At 51.4% G+C, this 22,598-nt stretch overlaps 1 protein-coding gene across 2 annotated transcripts in view; it reads left to right on the top strand.

Moving 5' to 3' along the window:
• Nucleotides 1-22,598, top strand: part of LOC147710159 (E3 ubiquitin-protein ligase TRIM11-like) — a 185,771-nt gene that overhangs the window by 32,959 nt on the left and 130,214 nt on the right. For both annotated transcript variants that reach the window (XR_015295850.1, XM_086920853.1), the window contains exon 3: nucleotides 5,791-6,021. Coding sequence is in view for 1 of the 2 variants with exons in the window: in XM_086920853.1 (XP_086776979.1) it covers nucleotides 5,791-6,021 (231 nt within the window). In the remaining variant the exon portion in view is untranslated. The remainder of the gene's footprint in view (nucleotides 1-5,790; nucleotides 6,022-22,598) is intronic.

Genomic DNA, 22,598 nt, shown 5'->3' with positions numbered 1-22,598 from the left:
GAAAACCCCACCAAATATCAGCTGATGTCCGGCTCGGTCAGGTTTTCAGCTCTTATTTTGTTAACATTGAATTGCAACCGGGCAAAGCTTGCTAAGCAGGTCCTGTCCAGAGAAATGGCCATTCATCCGAAACACGTCGGCTGGCTTGAATATGTTCCACAAAGTGGCACATTCTGCAGATCGGCTTTTTTTCCGATGGGAAAGAGCTTTGGGATTGAATACAGAGGAATGTTATGAAGTTGTGTGATCATTTTGGAGGTGGGAGGATCACACATTGTTTGTGGCGACGGGATGTGGGTCTCAGCAGTTCCTCGAGTACTGCTACTTGTTTTCCTTGTGTTCGTTGCCAGTAAACACAGCTGGCTTACAAGCCGAGAGCACCGAGGAACAGTAGGAAAACACATTTGAAAGCGTTTGTACAGCCCGTTTGGCAATCCTTCTGCAGGTCGGCTTTGATCAAGGGGTTCTTGAGAGAAGGCAACAATCTTTTCTTCTTGTCCTGGGACATTAAACTCCGCGGTCAGACTCATCAGTCAAAAATGAGAAAAAGGAAAGGTCAACAAGCTTACTAGCAATATGAACTTTGCAGCTGGGAAATGTTAACCATGAGCTCCGCAAGTGACACTGTCACCAGTACAGTGACGTCTTCTTCGTTTCTAAGCACTGTGTTAGTTTGTGTGGAGGAAACACTAGCTCAGATTCCCAACAGATATGTTCCTTGAGTATGCAAAACACTCAAAATGTCCAAATCATATGTAAATTGTTATTTCCCCAGCGTGTGTCTGTCGTCACGCAGCATAGCCAGCGGACCCTGTGCTTGATGAACTAACCTGGCACAGAGAATAGGTGGGTGTACAGCACTGATGTGGCATGCAGAGGTGGGCGAGCCAATACATTAGCAGAAATATCTGAGCCAAAGGGTCAGCTCTGGCTCTAAAGGCCCATGCACGAGACCAGTCCTGCAAATATCCGGCATATAAATCATGCAAAAAACATCATGTTGGAATACAATATGGCAGGGCCGGCTTTAGGGCAGTCCGTCTGGTGCGGCCCACTGGGTGCTGATCTGGGAAGGGGCAGTGGCGTAGCAAGGTCAGGTGGTACACGGTGGGGAAAAGTACTTGTCACCCCCGGCTTGGCAAAAATATGTTTAAAACACATATTTTTTCCATTTTGTCACCCCTCCTCAGTGATGACACCCGGGGCGCCCGCACCCACCGCACCCCCTCTCCTACACCACTAGAGGGCGCTGAACTCAGGGTAGGCGCTGTACTTAGCAATAACTTACAATTTCAAAACACCTTCTGCAGACTTCCTTGTGCATCTGGCTATCAGGCAGCAATAAAAATTGTAAGATAACTGTGTGATTAATATTCCTTTCTTAGAGAGACAGATCGAAATTTTGTCTAGGTACATTTCACCTTAAATTTTTGTAGAGTTCACTTTTACATCTACATCCCATGTGAGTAAGGTGAGGATAGTTGTGCATATCCTCGTCCTGAAGGAGTTCTTACACTCCGAAACATGTCGATGCACTTTTGAGGTTGACGTACCCTAATATGCAGTAAACAACCTCACCCTGCACCCTTTTAATGATACCAGCCGAGGGCTTAATAAAAACTTTTTTTTTTTTTTCTCCTACGAGCCAGGTATCGTTTAACCACCACTTTTCACCTCCTCACAACTCACACACACCAACACATAGCTCACTTTCAGTGCTCCTACGTAGTCGTGAGTCGCAGCACGCCGCATCCCGTAGGGGGGTGCGAAGACCCCAATGATGAGGCATGACACCAAGGGGCCTGTTGGTGTGTGAGGGGTATTCAAAACAACACTGTGTGCTCCCCACCATTGTGGGGATCACTACCACTACCAGAGTGGATTCTATTTTGTTTATGTAAATTGCCAGGGGAGGCCAAATCCACTTCCTCCTCTCCCTCCTCTTGTTATATTCTTGTTCTTGACAGCGCACAGCTGTGGGAGCCCCTCCTTGACTTGGACACACATAGACAATCGCCACACACTACATCCAACGCCTAAACCCCTTTCCTTAACCAACATCAGAATGGAGGATGAACACGGCCTTACCTTCTGTGAGGACGATATTGACAGGATTCTTGCGGAAGTCAATCCTTTTGAAGGATTAAGCAACAATGACCCAGGCCCAGCAGTGGCAGACTGGGATGAACTAACAAACTTAAGGAAAGTCCAGATTAGGGCTGCCTTACATGGTCTCCTTATGAGGGAATATCTAAGGAACAAAATAGCCCCTCGAGGCCTCATAGTAAAAAACGAACCCTTCATTTTTCAAGACGATCTCGTGTTTAAAAAAGCCTGGTCCCTTATCTCCTAGCATTGTACCAGAGATTGGCTGGTATTGATAGTACAAACAGCCACAAGAAAATCACAGGAACTTAAGGTAGAGATTCAGAAACTTGAGATACAACTCAAAACATTCATTTCACCTGCAGCCCTGAACAAAGGGTTGGAGGAACTTAATCGACAAATGACTGACTTTGAGATCACTCTAAAGCAAAGCAAGTGTAACAAACTTAAAAAAGACAAGGATCGGTTCACGGCTGACAGGGCATATCGCTATACAAAAGCTGATTATGTGGCTAATGGAAACACAAGTGACAGTGTGAGCTCAGATGGTAGCTCCACCAGCACCAACTCTGGTAGTTTCCAACAAAGAAAACAACAAAGAGGAGGTTACCACCAGCAGAGAACTCAATTTCCACCCCAAAGAGGCTAGAGAGGCTTTCCAGGGCCTCCACAATTCAACCCTTACCAAGGCCAATTCCAATTCCCGCAATATCAATACGGCCCACCACCAATGGGACCAAATGTACCCACAATGGGGGCCAGACCCAACTGCCACACCCCAAAACCCTCAGCCTTTTTTATCGTGGGGCCAGGGACCCCACAGAGGCATGAACAAGAAAGGGAACAACGTCACCTGGCAGCCAGCGGACTAGGCAGACCCCAGGGTCCACACCAGGAGCATGACAGCAAACCAAGCCTCAACAAGCAAGAGGGGAACTTAGTCATCAACATATCCCCCTGGCCTTTAACAGAACTACAGAACTAGGTACTTAATAAGGGCCTGGGGTATGTTCCTACCAACAAACCTGACCCTTTCCGCTTACACAAGGAGATCCAAGACTTTGTGAGAACTATCAAGTTGAAAGCATTCTTCAAAAACCAAGAGCCGACCCCGGATCCTTCAGACATGGGTTTGAGGCCAAAATCGACTTTCACGCCATTGGACAACCAACTCCCTGTTGAAGTCCTGGCATTTGAGAAGGCCATTATGCTCGAACTCAGCAAACTAAACACCAACCAGAACATATTTCAGAATATGAGCAAACTGGAGAACGAGGCAATAAGGGAACTCTCACAGAACAAACAATTGACCATAAAACCTGCAGACAAAGGCGGGGCAGTGGGTATCCAAACTACAACCGCATACGATCAAGAATGTAGGAGACTCCTATCTGATAGGAGACACTACCAGGTTCTCTTGGATGACCCCACTGAATCCTTACGTGTACAGATAGGGGCTTAATAAAAACTTTTTATTATTTTTTTCTCCTACGAACCAGGTATCTTTTAACCACCACTTTTCACCTCCTCACCACTCACACTTGTTTCCCTCACACACACCAACACATAGTTCACTTTCAGTGCTCCTACGTAGTCGTGAGTCGCAGCACGCCGCATCCGAAGACCCCAATGATGAAGCATGACACCAAGGGGCCTGTTGGTGTGTGAGGGGTATTGAAAACAACACTGTGTGCTCCCCACCATTGTAGGGATCACTACCACTACCAGAGTGGATTCTATTTTGTTTATGTACAGTGTGCGACCTCATGAGTTGGGCATGGAGATTCCCATTACCACACATGTGCAGCACATCAACTGTACCTACATGTACTGGGCACGCACACGGAAGGTTAGTGCAAGGGTCTTGGGCTCACACCAAAGCAGCACAGTAGTCTGTACTTTCATCAGACACAGGAAAGAGGTCTGGTCATAACTAATGTCCCGCAAAACTTGGTACGCTGCCACTTTAAGTGGCTAACTCAGGACATGGAAGTAGTGTCTTCTCAGTTATAAGGGCACGCTTAGTATGCCACTGCAGGTCACCAAACAGGTACTGATCTGGGCTTCAGGGAGCTATAACATTACAGTTTTGCACAACACAGGAACACATTCCTTATTAACACTGGTGATACAAGGACACAACCCTCTACCAAGGAGGGAGCTAAGACGTGCAACCCTCTGCCAGGACTAATGACACAATACAAGAGCACAATACTACCAGGACTAGTGTCACATCACAGGAGCACAACCGTCTACCTGTATACTAGTAACACGTACAGTAGCACAACCCTCTACCAGCAGTGGAGACATACCCGACTCCACACAATGTCTGACTCCAGTCATTTTTGGTGACGAATGAGAAACCGCTCTCCACTGCTGAACCCCTCCTATTCCTACTGGGATGAGGCGTGCCTCATGTGATAACACACTGGCTCCTGCTCTAAGCCGCAGTGTGATATACCTCACCTGGAAAAAAAAACAACAAAACAATTGATGGATGGAATGCTGCACAATGCGAACATTCACCCCCAGTCACAAGGGTCTGGGTTTAATCCATCATTCTTTTGCTCACCACACCACCCCAGTTTGGACCCAGCCATATGCAAACCAGTCTTGCCCCTGTTCCTTATGGGAACAGTCCAGCCCGAACTGCTAAGTCAGGTCTTGGCTGATGAGGGCTGAAAGCCAGAAACCGGTCCTTGAATGCTTGTTTCCTGTCCAGGGAGGACCTGGCCTGGCTGTTTGGGCTGGACTGTTCCCATTGGGCGCTGGGTCAATACTGATTTGCATATGGCTGCGTCCAAACTGGAATGGCATGGTGAGTTAAAAAACATGGGTTCAGGCCCAGAACTCTGTATTTGTGTAAATCTATGACATTGTTCTGCATTCTGTCCATCAATTGTTCTTTTCGTACCTCAACTGATAACACACAGGCTCCGGCTCTAAGCCACAGTGTGACATACCTCACATGATAACTCACAGCCTCTTATCTTAGGATAGGAAAGGATGTTTATCCAATCTCCTCACTCATCTTTTACAGAAATCGCTGAATTACCTTCAGAAACATTGATTTATCTGGTAATTCTGCATTTTGTAACAGAATGCACATACATTAATTATGATTTTGAACGTGAAATTACCACATCAGTGATTTCCCATCACTCTGAATGAGCGCCATTGTAGGACACCCCCTCAGCGTCTCCTTCTGGGTAAACACATCCATTGTGCTGGCAGGACAGGGGCAGCCTGCACTCCCCAAATCTTGTGTCTTCCCTCCCAAGGGCTGAAACTTCCTGGCCCCCCTTCTTTTACATCATCATTTGACTTCAGCCAGTGTCTCCCATCAGCCCGACTCTGGGTCTTTGACTGTCTCTCTCAGCGGTGGGTTCTCTTCCTTGCACTCACTCCATGGATCGAGCTTCTCTCCAACTTCACAAATTCTGACCTCTCTACAGTTCATGAGGTGTCTGAGGAAAGGGGGAGGGCAGAACTGTGAGAAGGATGGAAGACGGTAGAAGGGAAGGTAGTAAGAGATTGCAGTTCAGAAATTAGGAAAAGCACATTATTGGTCTGATATTTTTTTAAGGAACTATCAACCCCTCCACCTGACCTCCTGACCTCCGACTCCAAGGACGGCTCGTAGGAAGCTTTTTGATATCTAAACAGATTTTCTTTGTTTGACAGAACAAGCTAAGATCTGAGAAGAATAAAATTGAATCTGAATTTGAAAAGCTGCGGCAGCTTCTGAAAGAAAATGAGCAGGCACTGCACAGAAGCCTGGAGGAGATGGAGAAGAAAATGACCATGGTAGAAAATGCAAATATCACCAAACTGTCCAATCAAATCACCTCTCTCAAGGCCCTGATAACGGAGATAGAAAAGAAGTCTGAGGCACCAGCGTGGGAACTCCTGAAGGTGAGATACTGTTTGGGAAATAAAACAAAAGGAAGTGAAATATTCATATTTGTGTGCATTACTAAATGTATGAGCGGAACACATATGATCTCCTGGCTGGGTCAATGCACAGCGACCCCATGCACTCCGAGAGCCGCACACAATATACAGACATGGATAATTTACATTGTCCCACTTGATGCTGTGAGCCCAACTCAATTTACAAACTGTGAAATGTACAGTGACCGTTTACGGTGTGATATACAAGTTAATAACCCATCTAGTTACGAAATATTTATGTATTTTATCTATTGGGAGAATGCAAAACACCAAGAAATTCCAGTGACTAAATAATATATAAAGACCAAGGAGCAAAAAGTGTTAAAAGATAGAAATGGAAAGCTTAATGAGTGACAACACCCGGGAGAAATGGAAAGAACCCACATTCCTTCTTTTCTAAGTTTGAAAACATTTCTGTTCTAATGTGGATACTTTTCTCCTGATGCAGGTGGCAACTTAGGTTTGCGTGCTCTGAACCTCTTGTTGGGGTGAACAGCTATATTTCTAGGGATTTGGAATCTGCAATGGAAAGCTGTTAGAAATGGGATTTCTGGCTAGCTGAGACTTGCGCCAAAGCGAGGCAGAAACCACCACTCTAGTCAGGATAAGGGAGTTACACTCCTAAAATGTCCCCGGTCACCCCCTTGGTAGCTTGGCATGAGCAGCTATGCTTATCCTAGAGGCAGTGTGTAAAGCATTTGCATATAACCAACAGTAATATCGTGTATGCACTACAAAAGGACACCACACCAGTTAAATAGCCAATATGTTTATATATTTTAAGAAAAGACCATGGGCCAGATGTAGGTGGCCATTTACCGACCGGTACCGGCCGATTTCGGCCGTTACCACGGTAAATGGTCATTTGTGATGTAGGGGCCCTATTTTACCGATTCGGTAAATCGGTAAAATACCAAATCGGTATTTTTACCGATTCGGTAACTTGCAGATGTAGGTGGGACTCTTCTGAGTCCCACAGGCCTTACAGAATCTGTATTTTACCACCCAATCCAATTGGGTGGTAAAATACCGAATCCAGGTGTGCATGCACACCTGTGCCATGTGACACACAGACATGCCCTTAGGGCATGTATGTGTGCCACATGGCACACAAGCCTGTAATTGGGGTGCCAGAGGGTGTCAAAGTGACACCCCCTGCACCCTTGCAAGAATAGGTAATTACCGAATCGGTAAATACCGATTCGGTATTCCACATTGATTCCTATGGGCTTCAAGGCCCATAGGAATCAATGGGGGATACCGATTCGGTATTTACAGAATCGGTAAATACTGAATCTTACAGATTTGGTATTTACCGAATCAGAATTACCTACATTTCCCCACCTCTAATTTACCACTTCTTAAATACAGAATCGGTATGATTCGGTATTTTAGAAGTGGTAAATTAGATTTACCTACTTCGGGCCCCAAATATGATAAAAATCCACAATAGTATCTGCCGTTATCAAGTTTCAAACACAGCTCCTTGATGTCGATAGCTCCGTCTGGGGCTATCGCGGTGTTGTAAACAACAAATCCAACAGTTCTGACTGGTGCAAAGTGCAGCGGTGTGGTGCAGAGTGCAATGCCCTCAGGTCGTGTTGCGAGCAGCGGCTCGGTGGCGGCGTCAGATGGCGTCCTCGGTGAGACCAGGGTCGCGGTGCGAGATGAAGTTGGTGCTCGCCACGGTGCGGGCAGGTCACGGTGCAAGCAGCTGCGTTGTCGTTGCTGAAACGCTGTCATCGGTTAACGAACAGGATTCAATGGCACTGGCGTTGGTAGGCCAAGGCTGCGGTGCTGGATAAGGGCGGCGATTTGTGTGACTTACAAGCGGTGCCAACGAACCTCGGTGCAAGCAGGGGCGTAGATTTAGGCTTTGAACGTCTGCATCAGGGAGGCCACGGCGTCCTCGTGAAGCCGGGCGGTGCAGAGTGCGGTGCCCACAGGTCGCGGTGCGAGCAGTGGCTCAGAGGCGGAGTCAACAGGTATCGTCTGTGAGACCAGGGTCGCAGTGCGGCGTTGCAGCTGTGCTCTCTGCGGTGTCAAAGCTTCGGTGGCGGCATCAACATGCATCGTTGGTGAGACCAAGGTTGCAGTGCGGCAGTGCCCTCTGCTGTGCCTTCAGGACACGGAGTCTACAGCGGCGTTGTAGACGTCGTTGAGTTGCTTTTCCTCTGTTTGCAGCACACACATACAGTCCCCAGTGCTGCGGGCAATAGAGCTTGAAGTCTTTGTGGTTCCTGAGACTTCGTGAACAGGGGGCAATCTCTACCTCAAGCCCTTGGAGAGACTCACAAATTAGGTTGCAGAAAGTCCAGTCCATGCCTTTTACTGCCCAAGACAGAAGCAGCCAATGCAGGTCAGCCCAGCAAAGCAGTCGTTTCTTTTTGCAAATTCTCTGGCTCTTCTTGTCTCAGATGAGTTCTAAAGTTCAGGGGGTTGGGCCCCAGTATTTGTACACAACAATCCTTTGATCTTTCAGGCAGAGGGTGTCTGTGTCCTGACGGAACCTATCCGGCCTACTCTGGTGTGATTTCCTGGCAGGAGGTGGAGACTGCATTGTCAGAGGCAGACCAGACCCTTTGAGGTGCAAGGAAATCTCCACCCACTTCCCCCATCGCAGCCCAGGTCTATTCAGCCCTTACCTTACATACCTAGACTATCTGGAGTCACATCCGCTCTCCCGCCTTCTGTCATCCTAAACCCAGACAGGCAATCCACATTCCAGCAGAGGCACTCAGGACGGCCTCGCAAAATAATACCCACTTTCTAAAAGTGGCCTTTATGAACTCAGAATAAAAAGGACACCCTCGCTAAAAGCTGCGTCTTTAGATACTGAGTTCAGGCATATTAAACTTTATTTCTTTACCTCCTTCCCCTGGCCTGTTGGGTTTATACGATGTTATAACCGGACTACCCGATCCATCCTACGGGGGAAGGGGTGACCTTACAATAGTGAAGAGCGAATTTGGCTGTATTCACTATCAGGACACGCCTCATACAATGCACCCTGCCCATCGGGGTACCTACGTACAGACTCTGCGATGGCAGGTCTGAGTTACCTTTTTCTGTGCTACGTGCATGGGTGGCACAATCCGTGCTGGAGGCCCACGAGTAGCGTTTGATTCACAAGCCCCGGCACCCATAGTGCACTTTACTAGGGACTGACCTGCAAATCAAATTTCCAATCATGAAAACATCAATCCATAACATACTTTACCATGATCAGCAGTGCGAAAAGTGCACAGAAATGTTAAGCCAGCAAAAACAGTAAAAATCGGGAGGTCAAAAAGCAAAAACTCAGGGGAAACATGCCAAAAGAGGCCAAGTCTAACACATGCCCCCTCCAGCTGAAAGTAGAAAGAACTACCCACCCTCCTGGGAGTTCTCTTCACTAAGGTGGAAGAACCTGGACAGACCATCTGCATTGGCGTGTTCGGTGCCAGGGGGTGTTCCATCGTAAAGTCCATTCCCTGTAGGGAGATGGACCACCTCAGCAGTTTTGGATTCTCACCCGTCATTTGCATCAACCATCTGAGGGGCCTGTGGTTGACCTGAACCCAGAAGTGAGTCCCAAACAGTATGGTCTCAGCTTCTTCAGCGCCCAGACCACAGCGAAAGCTTCCCTTTCTATGGCACTCTGTTCCCTGGGAAGTAGTGTAGTAATCTGCTTCTTATGTAATGCATCTCCCTGGTTCTGGTTCTCTGCCTGATGCTCTAGCTATATGATGTCATTTGGAATGTTATTGATGTTTGTACTTTAAGGTGGAGCTGTTGCAGAAGATGGGCTGAGCAGCCAGGAGGCTGCTCCTGGTGGGGCTTATATTAAGCCTTACATTGGAACTTACTAAGCTGTAACTTGAAGAATAAACTACAACTACAAGAGCGGTCTACCAGACTTCATCTATTTCTACAAGAAGTCTCTGGCTAAGGAAGACTACAGGCTGATCTGGGCCCTCTTCGTTTTTTTGTGAGAGCACCGCTCCCACTCCATGCTCTGAAGCGTTGGTCTGCGCAACAAATTCCTTGGAGAAGTTGGGTGCCTTGAGCAAGGGTGCCGTGCACATGGCGGCCTGCAGATCATCAAAATCCTTCTGGCAGGACTCAGTCCAGATCACCTTCTTTGGCTGCTTCTTGGAAGTCCGCTTTGTTAAGGGGGAAACAATGGTGCCGTATCCCTTAACAAACCTCCTGTAGTACCCAGTGAGTCCCAAGAAGGCCCTCACCTCCATCTGGGTCTTGGGGGGGCTCCCAAGCCAGAATGGTGTCAATCTTGGGCTGTAGGGGTGCCACCTGGCTGCTCCCTACCTGGCGTCGCAAGTACACCACCGACCCCTGCCAGATCTGGCACTTACTGGCCTTAATCGTGAGACCTGTTTTCTGCAGCGCCTTCCACACTTAAACAAGGTGCTGCAGGTGTTCGTCCCAACTGGAGCTGAACACCGCAATGTCGTCCAGGTATGCAGCGTTGAATTCCTCCAGCCCAGCCAACACCTGGTTGACCAACCTCTGAAAGGTGGCAGGGGCATTCCTCAATCCGAAGGGCATCACACGGATCTGGTAATTTCCTTACGGGGTTGAGAACGCGGATCTTTCTTTGACCCCATCAGTTAGAGCAATCTGCCAGTACCCCGACGTTAAATCAAACGTACTAAGGAATTTGGCAGCGCCCAACCGATCGATGAGCTCATCAGCTCGGTATGTGGTGTGCGTCAGTCGAGGGACGGCATTGATCCCCCAGTAGTCCACACAGAACCGCAGTTCTGTGGTGGCACCGGGTGTTGTAGCCTTCGGGACCAAGACCATGGGGTTGGCCCATGGACTGCTGGACGTCTCAACCACCCCTAACGCCAACATCTTCGAGACCTCCTCTTTGATGCTGGCCTTGACCTGGTCAGCCAACCGGTAAATCTTATGTTTCACCGGGGGGCTGTCACCGGTGTCCACGTCATGGTATACCAGTGAGTAACACCTGTGGTCAAGGAGAATAGCGGGGCAAACTGCCCCAGCAACTGGTGACACTAGCTCTGTTGCTCAGCGATTAGGGTGGGGGAGAGGATCACACCATCCACCGACCCATCCCCGTCTTGGGCAGACAGGAGGTCTGGGAGAGGCTCACTCTCTGCTTCCTCCCCGTCGTCTGTCGCCAAGAGCATGCTCACTTCGGACCTCTCGGAATGGGGCTTGAGGTGGTTCAGGTGGAGGACACTTAAAGGGTCCCGGGGAGCCTGCAAATGCACCAGGTAGGTGACTTCATTTTTGCACTCCACCATCACAAAGGGCCCGGTCCACTTGTCCTGCAAGGCACAAGGTTCCACTGGGGCCATAACCCACACTTTTTGCCCAGGTTAAAACTCGACCAGAGTGGCATTCTGTTCATACCACTTCTTCATTTCTTCCTGGCTGGCCTCGTGGTTCGCCTGAGCGAGTTTCATGAATCGGGCAGTTTGGTTTCGGAAGACCAGTATGTAGCTGAACACATCCTGGGGCGTGTTTCTGGGAGCGGCCTCCTAGCCTTCCTTCACCAAGCTTAGAGGCCCTCGCACCGGGTAACCGTACTGAAGCTCAAAGGGACTGAACCCGAGAGACTTCTGGGGTACCTCCCTGTACGCAAAGAGAAGGCACAGTAAGAGGACGTCCCACTTTCGTCTCATGGGTTCGGTGAGACCCTTGATCAAGCCCTTCAAAGTCTGGTTGAACCTTTCCTCCAGACCGTTACCTTGGGGGTGGTAAGGGGTGGTGAACTTGTAAGTAACACCACACTCCTTCCACAATGATGTCATATACTTCGATATGAAATTGGTCCCCCTGTCAGAAACCACCTCTCTGGTGAACCCCATGCGGGAGAAGATCCCCATTAACACCCGGCCCACCACTGGCGCTGTCAGTGTCCTGAGAGGGATTGCCTCTGGGTACCGGGTGGCATGGTCCACCAAGACCAGGATAAACCTTTTGCCCATGGCTGTCTTGGGATCCAGTGGCCCCACAATGTCCATCCCTACCCTCTCGAAGGGTGTTCCAACAATGTGGAACGGTTGGAGAGGAGCTTTGACCTTCCTCCCACTCTTGCCACTTGCCTGGCAAGTTTGGCAAGACTGACCATGCACATCCAACTGCCTTCGCATTTGGGGCCAGAAGAAATGGGTGACAAGTCAAAGGTCTTATCCTGCCCCAAATGTCCTGCCAAAGGCACGTCGTGAGCCAGACCCAGTAGGAAGGTCCGGAAACGCTGGGCTGACCCAGGTTCCGTGACCTTAGGCTCGCTGTACAGGAGATGATTCTCACAGTAGATCCAATGTGACCCGGACTGATCATCAGTCGCCTGGGCTGCGGCATGCCGCCGCAGACCCTCTAGAGGAAGGCACTCTTTCTGCTCCCGGCAGAACTCCTCCCTGGTGGGACCAACTTCTTGCTGCCAATGGGTCAGCTAAGAGATGTCTCCCAGCTCTGCTACCTGTTTCCCTGTAGGCACCAGGGCGTCCCCCTCAAGTTCCACCATCTCCCGGGCCGGGGGAACTTTGGGGTCCTGTTTCCAGCGCCCGACCCTTTCTCTTGGCAGGGACCTGGGCCACTGTTTCAGGCTCCGGGTCCCTCTGATCACCCTCTCTGGCCGCCATGGACCGAGTGGACAAGCATGCCCACTCTGGCAACCCAAACATCTCCAAGTGGGACCCGAGCTCAACATCCTTCCACAAGGACTGCTCCAGGTCGTTACCGAGCAGACCATCTACAGGCATGGAAGGGCTCACAACCACCATCAAGGGACCTGCGACCCATTGTCCCCTAGTGAGACCAGGCTCATTTCTGCCTCCTCCCCAAGCGCTACGCTAGCCAACACTTTGGACTACCCACTGGTGGGTGACTGCAACCCCTTTGAGCACCTGGGGTCCCCCTTCATGTGGCCCACCTGGTCACATGCAAAACATCTGCGGGGGGTGGTCTCAGCTGGCTTTCTGGTCGAGATCACTTGCTTCTTATCTCCATGGGGATGGGAACCTTTACCCTGGGTTTTATTTTGGGGCCCTTTAGAGAACTCGTGTGTTTTACCTTTGTCCCCCCACCTTTCTGCTGGGGACCCTGCCCACCTTTGGCTGAGTCTCCCCCAAACGCTTTCTTGTGTACCCTGGTACTCACCCGGGGGTCCGCCTCCTTAGCAAGCTTCCTAGGGTCAGCTTACTATCAAGGTGCTAGTGCAGATCTGCAAAACATAGACTGGACAGGAGCTCCCATGCAATCAAATTGTAGAGCCCAGCCATCCAACGATCGGCAAAACACATCCACACACTCCAACCATGTGTTGAAATCGGACTTCTTAGTGGACCTAAACTAGTCCCTCTACTCTTCAGGAGTAAGACCATACTTAGTGAGGAGGGCGTCCTTCATGTCTGGATAGGTGAGGTGATTCCCCTTGCGCAAAGCTATTAAAGTGTCCCTCGCTTCTTCAGGGAAGAGAGGCCACAATCCTGCTCCCCAATTCTCCTCAGGGACCCCATTCATGTGGATTGCTGCCTCGTACCCCTGAAACCACCATTGTATGTCATACCCCCTTCTTGAATTCCTTGCCCACATTCTTAGGGATGTGCACGATTCTGTCTGCCGGTCTTGACAAATTGCTGACACCATCTGAGCCGGGCCTACTTCTTAGCTCTAGCTCCTTAAGACCTTGCTCATGTTCTAACATCATCTTCCTTTCTTCCATGGCTATTCTTTTGTTTTCCCTCTCACTTTCCATCCTGAGTTTTTCCAACTCTAACTACCTTGATTCCCGCCTGTCCTCCAGTTTCTCAGGGGACAGGGCACTACTGCCTGGCCGGGAGGTTTCCCCTGCCCAACAGCACATCCACCCTAGAACTAGGCTCCTCCGCCTCTCCATTAAGATCACCAGATTGCCACTGGCGTTTCTGGCTGCTACCCAGGCCCTCAGCGCCTTTTGTGAGGCCTCTGACTTGGACTTTTAGGTTTTTGCAAACGGATTTCAATTCTCTAACAGTGTAGAGCTCCAACCTATCCTCCTCAAAGGCAATTTCCATGGAAGCAGCGGATGATGCTACTGATTCCGGCATGATGAAGTAGAAAGTTCACTTGGCAAGATCACAACAATCGGCCAAAAAGAAAACCGGCTAGTATGTAGTACGTAATGGTCTGCGATATGGTAGTAGTCCACACCAATCACCGTAAGTCACGTGCAAACGCTGACAACCAGTGTTGGAAATAGGATTTCTGGCTAGCTGACACTTGCGCTAAAGCGAGGAAGAAACCACCACTCTAGTCAGGATAAGGGAGTTACACTACTAAAATAACCTCTGCTCATCCCCTTGGTAGCTTGGCACGCGCAGCTAGGCTTATCCTAGAGGTACTGTGTAAAGCGTTTGCACATAACCAACAGTAATATCGTGTATACACAACAAAAGGACACCACACCAGTTTAGAAAAATAGCCAATATTTTTATATACTTTAAGACAAGACCAAATACGATAAAAATCCACAATACTATACTTAAAAATCTGCCGTTATCAAAATAAGTTTCAAACACAGTTCCTTGATGTCGATAGCTCGTTCCGGGGCTATCACAGTGTCGTGAACAACAGATCCAACAGTTATGGCTGGTCCGGGCCAGCTACGGTGTCGGAAAGAAAAGCCAACAGTACCTGTGAGAAATGCAGTGCGATGGGGACCTTTAAGTCACTCGCGTTGCAAGTCGAGCTCCTCTCTGATGGAATCAGGAGCACTGGCGCTGACAGGCGTCGGGTGCTGCGACGTGAAGTGCAGCGGTGAGGCGTGCGGTGCCCTCAGGTCACAATGCGAGCAGCGGCTCGGTGGCGGCATCTGATGGTGTCGTCGGTGAGACCAGGGTTAGGGTCCGAGTTGAAGGCAGTGCTCGTCACGGTGCGGGCAGGTCACGGGGCAAGCAGCGTTGCTGTCGTTGCTGAAGCGCTGTTGTCGGCTGACGAACGGGAGTCGATAGCACCGGCAGGCCAAGGCTACAGTGCGGGATGAGGGCGGTGCTTCGTGACTTACGAGAGGTGCCCTCCAATACGGTGCAAGCAGTGGCGTAGACTTCGGTGTAGAGCAACGGCGTCCGGGAGGCCAAGGCATCCTTGTGAAGCGAGGCGATGCAGAGTGCGGTGCCCACAAATTGCGGTTCGAGCAGTGGCTCGGTGGCGGCGTCAACAGGCTCCGTCGGTGAGACCAGGGTCACGGTGCGGCGTTGCGGCAGTGCTCTCTGTGGTGCCAAAGCAAGGCGTGAAGCGAGGCGTTGCAGAGTGCGGTGCCCACCGGTTGCGGTGCAAGCAGCGGCTCAGAGGTGGCGTCAACAGGTGCGTCAGTGAGACAAAGGTTGCAGTGCGGCATGCCGTCTGCGGTGCCTTCAGGACACTGAGTCAGCAGCGGCATCGTAGGGCATCTGAGGGTGACGGAGCATCCCTCCGAGGGCGACCGAGCGCATCCCTCTTTAGTTCTACAGCCAGTTCTGAAAAGGTCTAAGTTGAAGTTGTTGATAATTACCATGACCTGTCAATGTTGGTAGAAACGTGTAATTTACCAATTAATCTAAACACATGTTCAAATGCCATATCTTCCTCTAGGAAAATGATAGATAATAAACCTATGTTTCCCCGGGTGACCAATTTGGGAATCAAGCCCACCACCAACTTAGCTAAAAGTTTGACCCATAGTTTTGTGTCAGTGTTGAGAAATGAAATGGGACCAGTTAGACCCACAGTCCAAGGGAGGCTCATCCTTCTTACAAGAGAGGACCACTCTTACCTCCTGCTAGAATGGTGGACCCTGACCAGTTGATACGACCTCCCGACTCATGTTGGATGCTCTCCCATGACCTTTTGATTTAACCTCTCTTGTAATGACAGGAAGGTGACTCCTGACATGTTGATGAACATCTTGTGTCATCAAGGACGATGGCCCATGACCTATTGATGAACCTCAAAGGGTCCTATGCGTTTGGTTTATCTGATAATAGTGGTCCCCTGCTTGCTACCACCCACTAAGGCAGTCACTCTGACTTCTGATTACAATAAACCCGGTTTCTCCAACGAGTAGCTTGTGAGCTACTGGTTTCTCTCCTGCTACCTGCAAGTAGCTCTCACATGTGTAGCAAGCCTACTAATTTGCTTGGTTGAATTAATGTATGTCACTAAAATTCTGAAGCGTGTATTTAAGATGAATATGTATTCATTTTCAAAACTCATGAACTGATCTTTTGAGGAAAAATGGATTTCCAAAATATATTTAAAGCAGTTAAGTGATAAATCATGCAGCTTTGAAGAGACTTATTATTAATATTATTACCATGGGCCGGGGGCATTGCACCTATGGGCGTCCTGTATTACTCATGCAGCCTCGGAGAGGTGTAATATTAATATTATTACCATGGGCCGGGGGCATTGCACCTATGGCCATCATGTATTATTCATGCAGCTTTGTTCACAGATGTCGCAGAGTATTATATCACAAATGCTGGCTCTCTGAGAGTGTCATCAATGTGTAGTCATTTGCTGTAAATCAATATAGCCACTACAGCCAACATGCGTTTCGCGATTTGAAACATTGGACCCAAAATCCTTGCCAATTCCTTCTTTAATAGTTTACATTTACTCTTAGAGTTATTCTCTAATTCTTATGAGGACACTTTCCATTCTCCAGCTGTGAACCTGGTGTCACCCTCTAAGCAGTAGATTTGAGTCCTTACACTGACATGAACTAATAAAGCCACGCTGCATGCAACTCATAGACAACTTGTCCTAAAGAGTCCAATATTCCAAATCCTTTACTCCTGCTTGGTTCTTCCCTAAAAGTTTTATAGAGGGTCTTTCATTTCAGCCCCCTCACTCCACCAGCTCACCCCATGCTGGGATGAATTAATCCAGTGTTTGGCGGTAGCATCACACAAGTGGATCCTTTAAAAGTCCTTATCTGCCAAGAGGCGGTCACATTTCTTTGTCCTTCCTGGACAGCTGTGATCTCATTTCCTAGCTGCACACCTCTAGTGCCCCTTCTGCATGTACCTCCTCCCCCTGCAGGGCCCTCTTCTAGTACCCATTCTTCTTGTACCTCCTCCTCCTTCAGGGCACTCTTCTAGTACCCATTCTTCTTGTACCTCCTCCTCCTTCAGGGCACTCTTCTAGTACCCCTTTCTTGTACCTTATCCTGCAGGGCACTCTTCTAGTACCCCTTCTTCTTGTAACTCCTCCCGCAGGGCACTGTTCTACCCCTTCGCCTCTTAACTACTCCTGCATGGCACTCTTTTAGTACTCCTTCTGTTCGTACCTTATTCTTCCGAAGAACACTTCTAGTACCCCTTCTTCATTTACCTCCTCCTGCTGGGCACTCTTCTAGTCCCCCTTCTGGCTGTACCTCCTCCTGCAGGGCACTCTTCTAGTACCCCTTCTTCTTGTACTCCTCCTGCAGGGCACTCTTCTAGTACCCCTTCTTCTTGTACTCCTCCTGCAGGGCACTCTTCTAGTACCCCTTCTTCTTGTACTCCTACTGCAGGGCACTCTTCTCGTACCCCTTCTTCGTGTACCTCCTACTGCAGGGCACTCTTCTAGTACCCCTTCTTCGTGTACCTCCTACTGCAGGGCACTCTTCTAGTACCCCTTCTTCTTGTACCTCTTCCTGCAGGGCACTCTTCTAGTACCCCTTTGTTGGACAGGCCACATGAAAGGCCGCTCTCCCCCGGCCCGACCAGGCCTGAGCCCGGTCACGCAGGTACTACACACCACCCTTGCACGTCCTCCGTCCCATCAGGGACCCCTGCCCTCGAGCATGTCAACCTCGTGGGTCCGATCCACTGCCAGCCTACGCGCCCATCCTGGGGCGCCATCTTGGACACTCCCCCACGTGGCCGCCTGGCCCCCGGCCGACCTCAACCCTGGGCCTGGCCAGGCCTCAGACATCCCGGCACCACCATCCACCCAGGAGGTGAGCGGGCTACTTGGCAAGTCAATGGGAGAAGGAGGTGTCGATGGCTCTCCACCACCAAGTGCCGCTCGCCCATCGCCTCCCCGGGCGTTGGCTCCACCCCCCTGCTGGGTGTCTGGACTCCCTCATCCCGGACCTCCCGACCTCCAAGTGCGAGGGTCCGGACATCAAAGCACACCAGCCCTATAACTGGGGCAGCTCCAGAGCAGGAAGGCAGTTGTATCTTGGAGTCGAGAGACGTAAAGAGGAACTCATCCTAGGCGGACTACTGGCGCTGCCGTAGCTCTGTCTTGTGCACCATCGTCCTGCCTGTTGGCGCTGCCACAGCCTTCGCAACCTTCATCTCCTTCATCGTCGTCGGGACCTGCTGGCGTGGCCGCGGACCGTTGTAACCGTCATCTTCACCGGGACCTGCAGGCTCCGCCGCGGACCGTCGTTTTTCCTTCGTCCATCTCGGGACCTGCTGGCTCCGCCGCGGCCCGATCATCTAGAACGCCGAGCTCGAGGGTTGAGAGCTATTTTCCACTCATTGGTAACAAGACTGTCCCGCTACCCCTTTTCCTAAACCAGAGACCAGAACCGAGGGGACCCCTGAGTCCAGACCTCCTTGTATCATATCATCGTAACCTAAGAATTGCATATAAAGCCTCGTTAAACTTCAACCTTGTGTGGTGTCCGTCTGTGGGGGGGGAAGTTACTTGCCTGTACAGTCGTTGGAGACGGCTCTCCCCGGAGACCTCTCCCCGTAGTCTCGGCCGACCCTCCCGGTCCGTCTAACATTGGTGGCCAGCGGCGCGATCCGAATCACCGCATAACGTACAGAGAGTAGCTCACCCCACGACGAAATCACAATGACAACTAAAGAAAGCGGATCAACCGAGAAGTTCCAAATGGAGAAATTGGAGGAGTACAGCCATCGTGAACTAAAACAATTCTGCATCGAACTAGGTATCGCTACCACCGGACTAAGCACCAAAGACGATTTTAAGCATGCCCTAGAATCTTGGGCAGAGACCGGGGCTGCCGGAACCCCCGATCAAAGCACCGCAGAAAAAACCACCACGGCCCCTGAAGGGCAAAGAACGGGTCTCTCGCAAGACGAGATCCAGGAAAGAGAAAGAACCCGACTACACGAGCTAGAAATGGCCCGGCTCAAAATGGACGTTGAACTTAAGTTGGCCGAACAAAAAATCAACTTAGAGCACCTGCGTCTCCGAGAAGAAAGAGAGGAGAAACAGAGACAAAGGGAGCTCGAGGAAAAGAAACTGGCGTACGAACACGAACGGAACCTAGCCGAGATCAACCTGCGCAAGCAGAATAAAGAAGTAGGGGTGCCCGAGCGACCCCACACCTCAGGGGCCACAGAGAAAAAGGTACACATCCCCAAGGATGTTGTCCGAGAATATTTCCGAGAGGACGACATCCAGCAATGGTTTAAGGCCTATGAAATCGCTATGACTGCACACCGGATCGATAGAAGCGATTGGGGAGCCGGTCTATGGGGGAGATTCCTCAATGAGGGCCGCGATACCCTGCTACAGCTCCCGGACCACCAGATGACCTCCTATGACCATATGAAAGCGGCACTCCTCACCCGCTATGGCCTCACACCCGAGATGTACCGTCAGAGGTTCCGAGACTGCACCCGCATCCCGGGTACAACTTGGGTGGACTATGTAACCTACTTTAGCCGAGCCTTCGAGGGCTGGATCAGAGGAAGCAACGTCACGACCTACGAACAACTGTTCAATCTGATGGTATGGGAGCATCTGTCGAACAATTGCTTCATTGAACTCCGCCAGCACCTCCTCGACAGCAAGTTAACGGATCCCCGGCAGCTCGCAGCCGAAGCTGACCGGTGGGAGATCACCAGAGTGGGCCGGAATGGGTCCTACGAACAGAACCGGAACAACAATGGTCAGCACCGACCCAGAGGAGGAGGAGGGGGCCAAGGACGAGGAAGAGACAACGCTCCGGTCGCCCCCGCTACCAGCACCACCCCCCCGGCCAACCGGGGCAGCACCCCGGCGCGACCGGGGTACAGAGCCAATGTCACGTGTCACCGATGCCAACGGGTCGGCCACTATGCAAACGACCCAAATTGCCCGCAGTACCAGAGCCCAAGACCCCGCCAAGTGGCCGCTGCGGCCCTAGGGGAAGAACAGATCTCCGAGGAGCAGGAAGAATACGAACAAGAGCATCAAGAGTGGGAGCCAGCCGCCATGGCTCTAGCATGCTTAGGGGGGAAAGACATGGTCCCGCGGGTCCCCCTACCCGCTAACACCCAGAAGTACAGCCAATGGGTGAGCATCAATGGACGCCGGGCCGAAGCCCTTCGTGACACCGGGGCCAGTGTAACAGCCGTCCGCTGTCACCTGGTGACCCCAGAACAGTATTTACCGAACATTCTCTGCCCTGTACGATCAGCCGATAACTCGGAAAGTCTGTGTCGGATGGCCTGCGTCCCTTTCGAATGGGGAGGGGTCTCCGGCATGTTGAAAGTAACGGTCCGAGACGATGCCCCCGTAGACTGCCTCCTGGGAAATGACCTTGAAAGCTCTCCGTGGGCAGCCGTGGAGCGAAGAGAACACCTGGGGATGTTAGGCGTCCCGGACTGGGCGTGCGTCACCACCCGGTCCATGGCCGCCCGTGCCAACCACCGCCCAGAAGAACCCGAATGGCCGGCACCACCGCCCCCGGTCGCCCCAGCCGAAACCACCGACCGTGACATTCCCCCCGAACCAGCTCAACCTTCCGACCTCGCTAACCTCGACCAGTGGCCTCAAGAGGGGGGGCCCACGCAAGAACAATTTCGCCAAGAACAGAAGACCTGTCCCTCCCTCGAGGGACTCCGCCAGCAAGCGCTCGCCCAAAGCGCAGGAGATACCTCCGGAACTCATTGGGTCTACTGGGACAATGATCTGCTGTACAGCGAGCAAAGAATCGCCGAGCTGGGGGCCAACCGAGTATTAGTGGTGCCCCTCCGTTTTAGAGACTTTCTGCTCAACCTGGCCCACGATGTCCCCCTGGCAGGACACCTGGGACAAGATAAAACCTACAGTCGCCTAGTGACCCACTTCTTCTGGCCCAAAATGAGGAACGATGTGCACCAGCATTGCCGATCTTGCCCCACGTGCCAAGCCAGTGGGAAGAGCGGCCGCAAACTAAAGGCTCCCCTGCAACCTTTTCCTGTGGTCACTACCCCGTTTGAGAGGGTCGGAATAGACATTGTGGGGCCCCTGGACCCGCGCACAAAACAAGGCCATCGATTCATCTTGGTGCTAGTGGACCACGCCACCCGCTACCCTGAGGCTGTCCCTCTGCGGACTGTGACAGCCCCGGTAGTCGGCCGGGCTCTGATGGGGATCTTCTCCCGTGTGGGCTTCCCCCGAGAAGTCGTCAGCGACAGAGGCACGAACTTTATTTCTAAATACATGAAATCCCTCTGGCAACAGTGCGGGGTCACCTACCGATTCACGACCCCCTATCACCCTCAAGGGAACGGACTCGTTGAGCGGTTCAACCGCACGCTAAAGGGGATGATCGGGGGGTTGGAAGAGCCCCTCCGTCGCCAGTGGGATGTGCTGCTGCCGTGCCTCCTCTTCGCTTATCGAGAGGTCCCCCAGAAATCCCTGGGCTTCAGCCCATTTGAACTGCTATATGGACACCCAGTGCGGGGGCCGCTCAGCCTAGTCAAAGAAGGCTGGGAGATGCCTCCGTTAAAGAACCCTCCAGATGTCTTCCGGTATCTCTTAACCCTCCGCAACCAGACCCGGCGGTTCCGGGAACTGGCAAAAACCAACCTGGAGGCCAGTCAAGAGGACATGAAAAAGTGGTATGACCGGAATGCCTCATCCATTGAATTTGAACCTGGCCAACAGGTATGGGTGATGTCCCCCACCGAACCATGCGCCCTACAAGACAAATGGACGGGGCCCTTCAAAGTAATCGAGCGCAAGGGCCCTGCCACCTATCTCATCGACATGGAATCCTCCCGGAACCCACTCCGGGTCCTCCACGCTAACAGACTAAAGCCCCACTTTGTGCGTACAGAACTCAGCCTCCTGATGGCCACAGACACTGGGGCTGAAGAAGACTCCGAGCCCCTCCCTGACCTCCTACGGACTCGGGAGCAAGACGGCTCCGTGGATGGGGTCCGACTCTCGGAGGCCCTCACCAGAGAGCAACGCCAGGAATGTCAAGCCCTCCTATCACAGTTCGCCAGCCTGTTCTCCCTCACCCCAGGTGTCACTTCCTGGTGTGTGCACGATGTGGACACGGGGGACAGCCCCCCTATCCGCCACCGGGCCTACCGCGTGCCAGATCGGGTACGGGCCTGCATCCAGGAAGAAGTAGCCAAGATGCTCACACTCGGGGTCATCGAGGCCTCAGACAGCCCCTGGGCCAGCCCTGTAGTACTGGTCCCCAAAGCAGCTGCCCCCGGCACCACACCAGAACTCCGGTTCTGCGTCGACTACCGGGGCTTGAATGCGGTCACCCGAACAGACGCGCATCCCATCCCCCGGGCAGATGAACTGATCGACCGCATGGGAGCTGCCCGCTACCTCAGTATCTTCGACCTGACGGCGGGCTACTGGCA

This window comes from Lissotriton vulgaris, chromosome 5, assembly GCF_964263255.1.
Source record: "Lissotriton vulgaris chromosome 5, aLisVul1.2, whole genome shotgun sequence".
Taxonomy (NCBI): domain Eukaryota; kingdom Metazoa; phylum Chordata; class Amphibia; order Caudata; family Salamandridae; genus Lissotriton; species Lissotriton vulgaris.
This window is presented reverse-complemented; position numbering and strand designations above follow the sequence as displayed.